Source organism: Nothoprocta perdicaria, unplaced genomic scaffold (assembly GCF_003342845.1).
Source record: "Nothoprocta perdicaria isolate Ctin4 unplaced genomic scaffold, notPer1 scaffold_32, whole genome shotgun sequence".
Taxonomy (NCBI): domain Eukaryota; kingdom Metazoa; phylum Chordata; class Aves; order Tinamiformes; family Tinamidae; genus Nothoprocta; species Nothoprocta perdicaria.
In genome coordinates, this window is record NW_020455555.1 from 432,422 (window position 1) to 446,474 (window position 14,053).

Below are 14,053 nucleotides of genomic sequence, written 5' to 3' on the forward strand. Positions count from 1 at the left end.
GGTCTTGAAAGACAGCGTGGTGTTTTTTCCTGGCAGAACTGAAAACAAGTGTGACTAGCCTTTCTCTGTGTTGATTTTATGATTTTTGAACTTCTTACTTCTGCTTATTCTGCTGCTAACCAATTTGTCTACTTCTATTCACAGCAATCTAAAGCAAAGCAAGTTCTAAGTGTAAAGATCTATCTTGATAGTTGTCAATTTGCTAAGAAAAAACAAGTCTTATTTCAGCTTAGAATTTAAAATCCAACTTTAGAGTTTATATTACTTTAAAGCATGCTCGAGAACTTTAGTATCACTTATTTTCTGTTTGGGCTGTTGTTGGAGCCAGCTTTCTGAAGAAATGCCAGCCTAAAGCCACCTGTAGTCTTCTACCTTTCTCTCCAGGGAGTTGCATAAGTGATTGACTATGTAGAAGAACAGAATTGGGGAACATTATCCAGCTGGGGAAAAAAAAAACTTGTCCAAAAATAGTCTGTTACTCAACTGAACAACTTCAATTGGAAGTCTGTGCAAACATATACCTACGTGTTTCTCGTACAGGATAAGAGGCTATATATATATATATGTATGTGAAAATGAATGGTTTACCCCCTTGATTTAGATGTAAACCTATGTACTTAATGTCCCTGTGTGTAGTAGGAAAAAGTGACAATTGCTAGAAGATTTACTGATCTGCACTATAGTTAACAGTAAAGAGCATTGCCCTTGCTGTGAAGTTGTGTTGCAAGGTATGTTTTCATTACAAACTTATTTAAGTGTATGATTTCCTCATTCTGAATGACTGTACAAAGCTACCTTTGTATAGAGAAGCGTTGGATTTCTCCATTTGTTAAAAATGAAAGAATATATTAAAAATTAATGCTGAGGTATTTTTCTTCTCCCTGTTCCTATGCCTRTGTGCACATATTTGCACAAACAGATAAGTTAGACATACACAAGCAAATCTTGTTATACAGTAATTTAATTCCATGCAGAAATATGTTCACCTATGCTGTTAAACAGGATTTTCTGACCATTTCTTCAGAGGGGAAGTTAAACTTATATTCAATCTGTTTTTTATGTAATATTTTCTGCTAAAGAAGCACGTCAGACGTGTGGCTTGTAATTGCTTCCATTTGCTCAATAGCCTTTGTGGTACACTAAACTCCTGAAAGCAAAAATGTTGTCCAGTTTGTTGTCTCCTTTTATCTTTATCTTTTAATATCTGCCTGGACTGTTTCTGCTATCTGCATTATTTTAAAAAATTGCTTAAACTTTGCAGTTTTAGTCTTTTGAATGGTTTATGAAATCCATGCCGTCTCACTTCAGGTTTTCTATGCAATGCAGACAGTTTTATCATATTAATGCCATCCATTAGTGCTAGTGCATTTGTGGGGATATGCCATATTACAGATGAATGTCTTGGTGAACAGTAGATGAGAGGTAAAAAGATTTCTGAATTTTAGAAGCCCTGCTATAGCTGTAAACCTAAAGATAAATTTGATTACTGGAGATCACTGGAACATCCTAAATTGTAATGTATCTTGGGAGTTACGTGGTGCTCCTTTTTATCAGAAGGAGGAAGAGCTGAAAAATTAAACTCATCTTCATTTTGACTTCTCAGCAGTGATTTGTCTGTAYTTAAACCTTGTGAATACTGGAAAGTGGGTCAGTTACTCAGGGAGACATCATTGTGCTTTAGAAATGAGTTGACAAACTTAGGGAAGCAAAATAGCAAATTGTTCTGTGTCTGAATTGGAATAATSTAATTCACCAGTACAGTTTTTTGGCTTGACTACTTGGAAAGCTGCTTTGTAAAATAAGTGGTTTGGTGCCTGGTGGGTGGATTTTAAATATGCGTCAGCTGTGACAAAGATGACCACCTGCAAACTGGGCTATGTTAGTAGTGTGTCCAGTGAGCAAGGCGAGAGATTCTTCCARCCACTTGCAACACTCTTGAGACTAYGTCTAGGTACTGAGTCCAGCTTTCGGCTTCCCTGTAGAAGACACTGTGGTGAGTTTGAGAGAGGATTGTCATGRTGACCAGAACTGGAACGTGATACATTGAGCAGAGGTTTAGAGCTAGGTTTCTTCAGTCTTGAAAGACAGCTGAGGGGAAGTCGTATTGTCATTTACTTCCTGATTTGGAGGGTATATGGAAGGTGGAACCAGAGATTGAAATGCAAAAGATATATATTGGAATACAGTTGTATTCAGTTGTTCAGTTTGTTAGTCTGGTCATTCAGAGGAGGGGAAAAAAACTCTACAAATTCATTTCAGCTGCAACCTTTATAATCAATGTCAATGATGCTTTGAATTTCTGGCTGTTCTGTTCTGGAGTCTCAATACCATGTTGTGGATGGTACAGGGGAAAGGCATCTTTGGAGATGAAAGGAGACAGTCCCTTAGATTACTTTTTGTTGTTGCTCACCTTTGTTTTGTCAGTTTTTTGCTTTGGTTAGGTCAATAGGAAATCAGGTTTCAAAAAAAAAACTATGAACATCAAATGTGAACATTTAAAGCATTGTGAACCAGCTGTATCTGAAAGTGGATGATAGAGCCCTGTTTATGTGAGCTTTTCTTTATAACGTGCTTTGATCAGAGGAAGTTTTTTCCAAGAGATGTTGCTTGAGCAAGAGACTGTAAAAAGCTTATGTTTCAGTGTGGGAAGGAGATGACTGGAAACAATTGTGAAACTTCAACATCCTGTTCACAGTCTGGCTGGTTTCATAGCTTGCTGGCTGTAGAATACACTCAAAATTACTCTAGATGCTCCTGGCATTGTTGATTGAATCTCTGTTATGATACAGGAATTTGGTTAGGTGAGACTGTGGAATATGTCCCAGTAGGTGAAACGTGATGAAGTTAGCAGTTAGCTTTTGTAGTTGTAAGAAAGTGACCAGTGACATTTTGCTGTCTCAACCTTTTTGAATAGAGAGGAAGACTAGATCATGGCCACATCACCTTCTTAGGGAGTATTTCAACTCTTTGTTACCAGCTGCTGCAAGGTGATTTTTCAATTCTAAAGTGTTTTTCATCCTTTCATTCAATGTTGATYTTAAACACTTATTGTCTCATTGTTAAGTTAATGACTAACAAAATTGATAAGGAGCACATTGGGGTGAGGGGGGAAACTGTAGGTGTTGCTAAGATACGGTTAGTGGATTTTAATCAGCTAATGAAGTTATTCCATGTCAATTTTCTAATGCAGTATTTCCAAGATGATAGGTTATGTATGGATGTAAGTATAAAGTGGCATGCATTTTTCTATGGTATTCCTATGGGATGTGTGTTCTTTATACTTCTAATTTAGCACAAATACCTGAATAGTAAAGTGATTTTGTTTTTAATGTAATAAGTTGCTTGTATGAACTGTGACCTGTAGATGCTTATTTGGCAGCTTTTTGTAGTGAATATAACCATATATCCATTAGTTGCAGGATGTGTTTAACCATTGGTTTTCTGCGAAGCTTATTTTGCTGTGTGAAGCTCCATTCTTTTTGTGGTTTCTAAAGTTTTTCTGTTACTAAAATGGTTCTCTACTGCAAAGTGAGAAACACTCATACTATTGCATGGCTACCTGTATGTCCCTACAGGCTATTTTTGTTAATTTCTTAAAACCCTAAATTGGAAAGAATGAGGGCTTCATTGCATTAGCCCTACATTTACAGAGACTCAGAAATCTGACCCAAGATCTAGGCAGAGAAGCTTGATAAGTAAAATTAAGTGTCTTAGGATAGTTAATAAAAATGGATGTTGTTTAAGATGGCAAGGTATTCCTTAGGGAATAGTAACTTTGTGGCATGAGAACTATTTGGGGTGGAATGTCAAGACTATTTGGCATTTTGAAAGATTTTAGAGGAGCAGTCCTAAGTATGTTGACTGACAGAAAAGGTACAACTGAAATTCCCTTATTCCCCTTGAAAACCGAATAAAAATTTTGCTCACCTCTCTTAACAAATTATCCATAATGTGTTTTGTAGCTAGACTATTATGTCTTTCTACCACACAAGTATTTAAATGGTTGATATGGATGTAATGTTGGTGTTCMGCACTTCATATTTTTTTAAGATTTAAACTGGTGTGATTTTATTGCAATTGACTCATTACAAGTAGTTTAAAATATTAAATCTTTTGTCCCAAAACTATCCAAGTATTTTGTGAGAGCATTAAGCTTTTGGCACCATCTTGTGGAAGCTTGCTTGCCAGATGGACTTTTCTTTTTCCCCTTTTTAATAAGGCTTAGTAACTCTAGCCTTGCCTTCAGTCATATTCTTCCACTTGAGTGAAGAAAGAGTACTTCAAATAACTATTGCCATGGGCTTTTCTGGAGGGTCACCCAGGAAAGCTAACTATGAAATTGTGGAAGTTGCATGTTGTTCATCTGTGTACCACGGTCCTGTTGTAAAACTTCATGTAAAACCACAGGAGGCATTTGTGGTTTCGCTGTGCCAGTTACTTCTAGAATTTTTATATATCTTGTTGAAAAACATCTCTATGACAAAATAAGAGTATTGAATTTGCTTATTAAACATGCTTATGGAATGGGAATTTTTTGGTCTGAAGGTGTACAAGTAGACTCAAAAGTGATTCATATGGAAATAACATGTTAAATGAAAAAAGTTCAAGGAAAAACGTATATGGCAGTAACCTTTTYCTGTTACCTTGTTTGCTTTTTCAGGGTGTATTGTCTGATCTAACGAAAGTGACTGGTCTTCATGGTCTGGACCCAGTGGTACTTGTCCTGCTGGTGGGAATAGTGATGTTTACTTTGGGATTTGCTGGTTGTGTGGGAGCACTGAGGGAAAACATCTGCCTTCTAAAGTTTGTAAGTAACTTCATTATACTAGTAGATGATTATGCGTATGAGAGCAGCATATGATAGATGAGACTGGTAAGCAAAACCAGACAGTGAATTTAGAGCTCGAATGTTACAATACACATGGTAAACCTGTTGTCCTGGCAAGCCTCACTGGGAAATGGCATTTAAAGCAGTGTAGATTTAAATCCTTTTTACCTCCCTTCTAGCAAATGCTTCTTGCATTATTTAATATGTTGTGCTATTACAGTACTTTATAGTATGTATCTCAGAATGTAAGATAATGACTTTATTATCTCAATAAGATATTCTGGAACAAATGCAGTCAGTGAAGGCGTTATGATTCTTTTCAGTAATTCCTGAGGAAAATGAAATCTCTTTTAAAGTRTGAATCTTTGGTGTGTTTGGTAAGCAAAGCTAGGAAACTTAAATGATTAACACAAAATTTTGTCAAACATTTGTTTTTGGTACTGGCATTTTTTTTACTTCAGATTTAGAAACGACCTGGAATAAAGCAATGAAGATTCAAACAATCTGAGCAGCACTTTGTCAAGATTTTTTTAGACTTGTGTTTTATAGCCTCTTGCTTTAGTATTTTCACGTGTGTATAAAGTGACTATGGTGTTATGCTTTTATTTGCTCTGTAATTCAGTTAACCAGATTTTTTTTTTTTAGTGTTATCTTACTGAGATTAAAATCCTCACACAGTACTCCTATGAGAGGTGGCCAGTGAAGCCTTTGTTGGCAGAGCTGGAGTAGGCATACATTGAAACTAGATTTATCTTTTCTAATTTGTGACTTCTTTTGCAGTTCTGTGGAGCAATCATGTTTATATTTCTTCTGGAGATGGCAGTGGCAGTTCTGGCTTTCCTGTTTCAGGACTGGGTGAGGGACAGGGTCAAAGAATTCTTTGAGAATAACATTAAATCCTACCGAGATGATATTGACCTTCAGAACCTCATTGATTCACTACAGAAAATTGTAAGTTAATATCCATGTTATTTTTGTGTTGTCTTTTTCTCTCTGTTTATTTTACATATTTATCATCCCCGGTAGTTAATGGTGCCAGATGTGGTGTTCTGCTCTTTCTGTATTGGAAGCCTTAGAGAGGCAAGGCTTCTGAGCTACCTTGCTCTAAGCGCTAATATAGCAGGTCTACCGAACATACTTGTGCTTTTTGATGCCTTTGAGTTGCTTCCTTGTTCTGATCTTGATGTTGCAGCAGCTTAAAGCAGCAACAAAATGCTTTTATTTTGACCAAAAAAAACCTTTAAGTAAAACCTTTAAGTAAAACAATCTCTAGTCTGCATTATTTTAGGAGATGTTAGTAGTGTACCAGACCTCTTACCTTCCAAGACAAACCTCACAGCCAGCCAAAGGAGGGGGGAAAGGCAGTGATAGAATTAAACACATCTTAGGGATAATGAAGATAATACAAGTTTTGTGAAGAGTGGCTCTGAACAAACTAAAGCTAGAGACCTTTTGATAGAGAAGGGAATTGTATTAGGTGCCAGGGAAATCTCTGTGACTGTACATCTTAAATTCTTGAATTATGGTGAAAGACGAAATATTGAGGTCAGTCAACTGCAGGGCATAATTTAGGAGGAGCCTAGGTTACATTAATTCCAGAACTCAGATGTTGASTGAAGAGTCTGAAATCATAGTAACTGCACTATTTAGGTAAAGAAATGTATATGAAATACTTCTAGAACTGACTGACTTAATCAGTTGATTTGAACATGACAACCTTAATTTAAAAGAGCATGTTCACAAATAAATGTTTGATCATTGTTTTGCAGTAACTAGGAAGGGGAAAACTTGTTGATTCATAAAGATTTAAAGTTCCAGTCACAAATTTCAGGAAACTTTCGCCATACTTCTGTTTTGGGTTGATTTGGAAATAATGAAAAACAACATTTAATTATAATAAATCCATAAATGGTACACCAAGAATTTAAAAATGGCAGTTGCATCTCCAGTGACAATTCTTATGATGTCATGTTGACGCTCACTTTCAGGAGCGGTGTGCCAAGCTAGCTTTGTTGATCTCTTGGAGGTCAACATATATACCTATACGCTATACATATATACATACATATATAGCTATGCRCTATATATAGCTGTATATGATAGTATATGCTATTCACTGGCAGTGCTACGGTACGAAAATGAATCTGCAAAGCCTTTGGAAAATGAAGATCAGCAGATAACATTGTAGACGTGTTCAATGGCTGTATTGTCTTAAAATAACTCTGAATGCTAAGTGTTTGTCTGTTCTGTTGCAGAACCATTGCTGTGGTGCCCAGGGCCCAGATGACTGGGATCTTAACATATACTTTAACTGTAGCAGTGAAAGCAAGAGTCGAGAGAAGTGTGGTGTTCCTTTTTCCTGTTGTATACCTGATCCTGCTGTAAGTTGTTTCCTGGCTTTGTACTGCTGTGATGTTGTTGTGGAATTATGAAAGGAAGCACTTCCTGAATATGGCGTGATGCCTGGAACTTTAAAAGACCTTTTAAACTATCAGAGAATACTGTCATGGTAGAAACAAAGGAAGCTGTCTATTCCATTTCTTCTTAGTATCTTACTGTGGCAACTGCCATACAGCTGGGAGTGTATAGTCACGACAAATTTTGTATGGTCTTGATCTGAAAGCGTTAGCAATTTGCTTCTGCTTTGCCAAATGCTTTTAGAAGAATGCTGGTTTTAGCAGTTTTTGCTTGTCTGTGAAACTAGCAAATAGAAAAATCTGTGATCATAAGTGCTTCGAAATAAATGGATATGTTTTTCAATGTCTTTTTGCAGCAAAAAGTTGTGAATACGCAGTGTGGCTATGATGTAAGAAAGAAGGTAAGGCGCTGGGATGTTACTGTTTGCTAGTAGATGTGTAGATTTAACTGTCTATCAAGTTGCATTTTTAGTACTCATAATTAAAATTATATGGAACTGGTACTGTCGGTAGCCAGAAGCTTTGGAAGCTAATTAATAGTGCTGCATCATGCTAGTAGATTGGGGAAAGTTCTTTTGTTTAAAGCAAGTTTGTCTTGCCTATGGGAAGGTGGAAAAAGCAAGTGATGGAACAAGTAGAGATAAAAAGTTGTTGAAAGGGGTAAAACTTGCATTCAGATGTCTCAATTATTCTTACTATCTCTTCTGGATTCTCTTCTGTGTTAATTCTAAAACATATTAATAGTAGAATTTGCAGCAAGATACTAACATCATTATCCTGGTGTTCCCTGAGTTGATTGGGCATGTATATGTCTGGAGCTTGGATAGAAACATTAGTAGCATATGTGAAAGAGTATTAATTTCATTATAGCTTGCCATGGTATCAAATGGTGGTGCTGTAATAAGCCTGACTGAAAAAGTGACACTTTCAATTTTTTCTCTGTATTCAGAGCAAGAGCCAGTGGGATGATCAGATCTTCATCAAAGGCTGTATTCTTGCTCTTGAAGCCTGGTTACCCCGAAATATCTACATTGTTGCAGGTGTCTTCATAGCTATCTCACTGTTGCAGGTTGGTATCAAACTGCTCAGGATGTCAAAAATAGAACAGCAGGGAAATTAGTGAACAAGCTGTGAAAACATTAGCAGAATTGAGGGAATTGCTGTAGCCTATTGCAGTCTTTGCTTGCTATATCAGAGAAAATGAACTAAAATGTGAAACACAGMTGATCTCCTCTTTCAAAGTGGATCCTGGTTTTGCTGTGCAGTTCTTTTCATTTAGGTAAGTTGCAATCCTATGATGCTGCTTTGTTTGGTTGGGGTGGAAAATTGAACTTTACCACAAGATTTTTCTTGTAACTGGAAGAATGTATTGACCGTGGCCCTAGCAAACAGGCACAGCACACTTTTCGTAGTCTTGCAACACTTTACCTTATGGCTCTTTTTGATATATTTTCTATATCTGTTGGTAGTGCTTCCCTGGCTAGTAGAGTCCTACTGTCCTGAAAGCAACATCTCCAGTAGGAAGATGTTCAAGATACAGAGCTTAATAATAATCTGGCAATGTGTTGACTGAGCCTCTAATTCAAATTTCATTTGAATTTTCAAACAGGATCTTTATTTGGGTGCTAAGCTGTTTCATAGTAGGACTCAGACATGATTTGTCTACTTGTATTAAAAAAAAAAATCTTTAAGCTTTCCCAAAACTTCACTGCATTTTTTATTCCTGTGTAATAATATTTTTCAGGAAATATGTTGACTTTATTTTCAATTTACAAATTGAAATTTCATAATTAATTCAGCTTTTCCAGGAAATTTTCAAGTTTGGGGTCTTCATGATCTGAGCCTCTTCAATGACCATTTATGATAAGAGTCACTCTTTTAGCATAGCTAAAGGTGTACACAATGTACACACTGTGTAGATAACTAAATGCAGAAAGTAGACTAGATAAATCCATTTAGAATTGCATGCAAGTGAGAATTGTAGTCTTAGTGATGTGTAAGTGCTAGTGTTAGATGCAAGTACTGTATGAAGATTCTTCTTTTCTGTGGAACATACAGAAGTTTACTTCAAATGCTCTTGAAGCATTAAATATCTTTTTATCATCAGTTATCTTTTCCACTATATTCTGTTGTCCTTATAGGTGTTTAAATAGCCTTTTGTTAGGGCCCTGCTCTTGACAGATAATTCTGTCTAGAAAAGGTATCCAGATTAGCAAACTCTTGATCAATGTCCATCCTTATTCACAAGAACAGTAGCACTAAATTCAGTACAGTGTGACTGGACCATGCAAAAAGTAGGTTTTCATTCTGTGGTAATGGCTAATTTTTCAAGTCGTCTTAGACGGATACAATCAGAATGTTTCATCTCAGCTTGTTTTTCTTGTCTTTTTAGATTTTTGGGATTTTCCTAGCCAGGACATTGATTTCTGATATTGAAGCTGTAAAGGCAGGTAATGCCTTCTGAATATAAAAGCACACACCTTTTGCGAGAGAAGTATCTTTTACTACTGTTGATGGAACTTCAAGGTGAAAAGCACGCAGACCATGAAAAATGCCTGTTATTAAATGCCATATGTGGCTCTCGCTTGTACTTTTAGACACTGGTACAAAAAAAGGATCTTGAATACACACACCTGTCTGCCTTTTTACCAAAGGGATAACTTACTGCACCAGAGTTGCTTTTTGCTGTGGAAGAAACGAAATATCACAGGAACAGATTTTTAAAGAATGTAACAAGGAGAAATACAACTGCTATAAACTTCCTTGAACTGTCTTGAAGATTTTTCAGTTTTTACTCCCAACTGTTGTCATCAATCTCAGTATTGTAATTGCTCCTGAAGACATGCTGATCTCCAGTCTTGAAAATGTTTTAATATCTATGAAGACCCATGTTGTCAGTGTGACAAGATACTCGGGAGCTGTAATGGTCATGGTATTGGAAAGGAGAGAAAAGAAGACTAATTTTTTGGTTTGTTGAATTTTCAATTGTGCAGAAATAGAGGATGTCTTCCTCTGACTAGGAATAACATAGATGTTTTAGGAGCCAGGGGCTTGTGTTCAACTTAAGAGAGATGGAGTAACCCAGAGATTTCAGAAAGATCAAGCATTTTTTTGAGGGGAAAATTCTGACTGCTATCCATAGCATTATATGTTACAAATACCTTTATTTGTGAGTGAGGGGGAGAATTCCTGATGCAGCATTTCCTTTCTGAAAAGCTTGTTACTAGCTTTTATTTATAGAGGAAGAAAAACTGTTTAGCTTTTTTCTTGATCAATAACATCTTAAAAAGTGAGGCAAGCAGAAATTTCAAAATGCAGCTGTTTTAAGAGGTAGTTTTTCCTTTAGTTTCTTTTAGGCCAGTCTGATCATCACAAATCCAAAATTGCTAATACCAAGACCTGAGTCAAAAACTCCAAATATGGTCAGCATGTTGACCTAAAACATAGTCAACACTAATCCCTTTTGAACTTTGTGTCAGGGAATATAAGTCAGGTGGAATATTAGAGCTGTGCTTTTTAAAACACAGCCTTTATACAGTTGAGTCTTTGGTTCTGTTTTTCTAATGCATGGTTCAATTGCCAGTCCAATCGCAATGATATGGTGACTAGAACCGTTTTTCAGAACCGCTTCCTCAAACTGAACTATTCCTGTTGAAGTTAAAATTTTTTTGGCTTTACTGGAAGGAAACTAAGCATTCTTTTGCCCCCACCCTCCATTCCTGGGGCTTGATCTGAAGATCTGTCAAGAGTTTTTTGAACTTATCAAGAATTCTTTGCTTAGAAGCCTTTGAGTCAGGATTATAGTGGCTGCGTAAGTGTTGCTCTTCAGTTTTCCTTGCCATGTTTGGCATAGTATCTTTAGCTTTACAAGATAGGAGTACGTGACTGAAAAGGCCTGGAAATAGTTGTAGATGTCAATTTTACTGTGGACTGTATACTAACAAATTGTCTACTGCTTCCGATGACAGCTGTGTTTTTCAGGGAGAGCAGATTTATATACAGTGCCTAACATAGTATAAATTCTAGAAAAGTATATATTTTTATAATGGTATTTTACTACCTATAGTCTGCCTGAAGGATTTAATGCTTGTATTTCCAAAGGACATATGACTTTATAAGGAATCCAGACTTCTACAAGCATCTGTATAAATACCTTTGTTTGCATTATGCATGAGATAGTGAACATTTCACTGGCAAAAGCTGACCTAGATCAAGAATTTTTGGTCTCTATCGAGCGTCCAGATATTCTTCCAGCTTTTAATCTGTGAAACACCTTGCACAGTGCTGTATTCTGCATGTATGTTTCATTTGAGCTTTTACAGGATTTCTTTTTCTTGGCCAGTGATTGAGGGCACAACAGGARAAGGATGGCTGATTTTCTTAGAGTAGCAGTGAACAGTCTGTTATTACTCATCTAAAAAAACTGAAAGTACAATCTGCAAAAGTGCACTGTGATCTAAGTTTTGATATGCAACGAGGTAAAAGCAGTAGTTTGCAAGAGGTTGCAAGGTCATGGGGAAGAGGGCAAGACACACTTTAGAGCCTTGAATTTGAGCCTATTTTATTTACTCCACTAGGAACAGCCAAAAACTTGCTGCTGGTGCTGCTGCTGCTTTTCAAGCAACAAAGCAGTGTCCAGTAACCTTTGCTTTAATTTGCTTGAAATTTTGTAAAGCTTCATCATGCGACTTGTGTTTAGGTTATGTATAGTAATCTGATGCATGTAAAATTAGAAGATGTTATATATTTGTATCATGGTTGACTGAAAATTAGTATTAGGGAATGTTCCTTTGTCATTTTTGGACCTAGACAGCTCCTAATGCTGTGAAGTCATTTCCACTGTTGCTATAAATCTTTATAGCTTCACAAATGCCAGTGGAATTCATGCACTAAAATTAGCTACTGGCAAGGGCCAGTGTCAGTGATCAGAATTCAACTGTCTCYACAAATACCACCAAGTTGCTTGAAGACAAATGACTATTCAGATCCTTCATGAAATAGAATTTAAATGCAAAACAGTTTATTTGAAGCATTACCTTTCCACCATTTCTTATTGGTCCTGGCCCTGTTAGCAGCAGCAGTGTATCAGAGCTTCAGTGGTTTTTGAACCTAATTCGAGAAAGCAAGCTCAGTCTATTTCAGGGTCCTTAAATTCACAAGCTTTTCCATTTTTCACTCTGGATAAACTGTGTTGATTCAGTATGACTTTTTAAAATAACAACAATCAAGACTTTTTTTTTTTGTCCTAACATATTTTAATGTGTGCCTCCATTGGTGATATACATAGCTAATATAATTTCAGACTTGGACAGTTTTCTTGTTTTCTACTTAAAGTTATTTTAGTGCCTTTTTAAAATGAGCCTGCAGTGACCTCATGCTGAAGATTTAGGCTAGCTTTAAACAAGTCCTGTCAGCAAAAGCAGTTAGGGCAATAGAGGCAGGCTCACACATGAAGGAGAAGCAAATCAACTGCTTTCCAAAGGAGATGTTGTTAAGTGTGAGACTTCAGTGGTTGCATCTGGAACATCTTCACTAACACTACAATAGAAACAAAATTTTTAATGACAGTGTCAAATAGGATATCGGACTTGAGATGACTGTACTGAGAGAAGGAATCTTCATTCAATGTGATGACTTTATTTCTCAGAAATAAGCACAGTTGATTTCTGTGAATCAATGTATTTATTTGTCAGTATATTTGACAACGCCACTGCTTTTTTGTTTCTGTTAATATGCCTGAATTTGGACAAAGTTTCCCTGGAGCTGAAGAGAAGGGTTGAATCTTGGGTGCCGAACCAAATGAAGTGACTAAAGGAGGCTCTAGTCTCCTCATGAAAGCCTGAATGTTTCTTCCAAAGGATCTTGAGTTTTGGTGACTCCTCTGTGCCGTGGCATGTGGATTGATTTGTGCTCCAACTCTATTGAGGCTGATGCGTTGACTTGTTTAATATACAGAGAATTGGTTTTTGTTTCCACACTCTTCCCTTCCCCCATGAGTCGTTATGCAGCTTGAATGTTGTTTAGAAGGCGAGGTTCTGTCTTTTCTTCTGTGACTGCTTTTATGAGTGACTTTCAGTATATTTTTTTTGTCAAACCTTAAATTTAATTAAATAAAATTTAATGTTTTATACTGCTGGGAGTTGATTTCTAAGATTTGTATACTGTCACTAGTATCTTTTGGAGGTGTAAACTGGCTGCTGACGCTGCATTCTGACTACAGAAATGGTAAAAATCTGTTAATGTTCATGTGTGTATTTTGCTGAAAGTGATTGTTGCTTTATTTTTGTCCTCCTGTTTTCTGAATATTACAATCCTTAGATGCTTTTGTTTTATGAATAAATTCTGAAAAAAAAGAAAGCTGTTAAAGATCTGCAGAACAGTATGGAGATATGATTAAATCTAGATACCCAAAGCATTACGTAAGAGCTATTTGCACCGTAGCTACTACTGTCCATTATCTCTTGTGATTTGCACAGTTGGTTAGTCGTGTCTGAGCAAGGCTCCTGAAATTACTGTAAGAAGGCAGAGTAAAAGTTAGAGGCTTGCAGGAGGCATCTTGCAGAAATAGGTGTCTGTTTCCTCTTCGACTTCTACGTTTTTTTAATGCATAACATTTGTCCTTAATTTTAAAGTGAGATTTTTAATCAAGTAAAAACCACTTTTCACTGTAGAATGTTAAGGCTGGATGCTTTTTTGTTTTTGTTARTGTGATAACTTGAATGTGGTTGTTGCAAGTGTATACTTTGTAACACATTCCAAATATATCTCATTACTAATGTCTATGGTTACAACTATCTTATTCACAATC

The 14,053-nt window shown here is 36.4% G+C and overlaps 1 protein-coding gene across 8 annotated transcripts in view; it reads left to right on the plus strand.

The window, feature by feature from the left end:
• TSPAN14 (tetraspanin 14) overlaps positions 1 to 14,053 on the plus strand; it is a 78,597-nt gene that overhangs the window by 22,358 nt on the left and 42,186 nt on the right. For 4 of the 8 annotated variants that reach the window (XM_026043002.1, XM_026043000.1, XM_026043003.1 and 1 more), the window contains exons 4-9: positions 4,661 to 4,807; positions 5,609 to 5,779; positions 7,084 to 7,209; positions 7,602 to 7,646; positions 8,195 to 8,314; positions 9,638 to 12,932. In XM_026043002.1, coding sequence (XP_025898787.1) covers positions 4,661 to 4,807; positions 5,609 to 5,779; positions 7,084 to 7,209; positions 7,602 to 7,646; positions 8,195 to 8,314; positions 9,638 to 9,709 — 681 coding nt within the window. In that variant the 3' untranslated portion in view covers positions 9,710 to 12,932. Of the gene's footprint in view, positions 1 to 4,660; positions 4,808 to 5,608; positions 5,780 to 7,083; positions 7,210 to 7,601; positions 7,647 to 8,194; positions 8,315 to 9,637; positions 12,933 to 14,053 lie in introns of those variants that run through there. The other 4 variants (XR_003250008.1, XR_003250009.1, XR_003250010.1 and 1 more) reach the window with 1 other exon arrangement.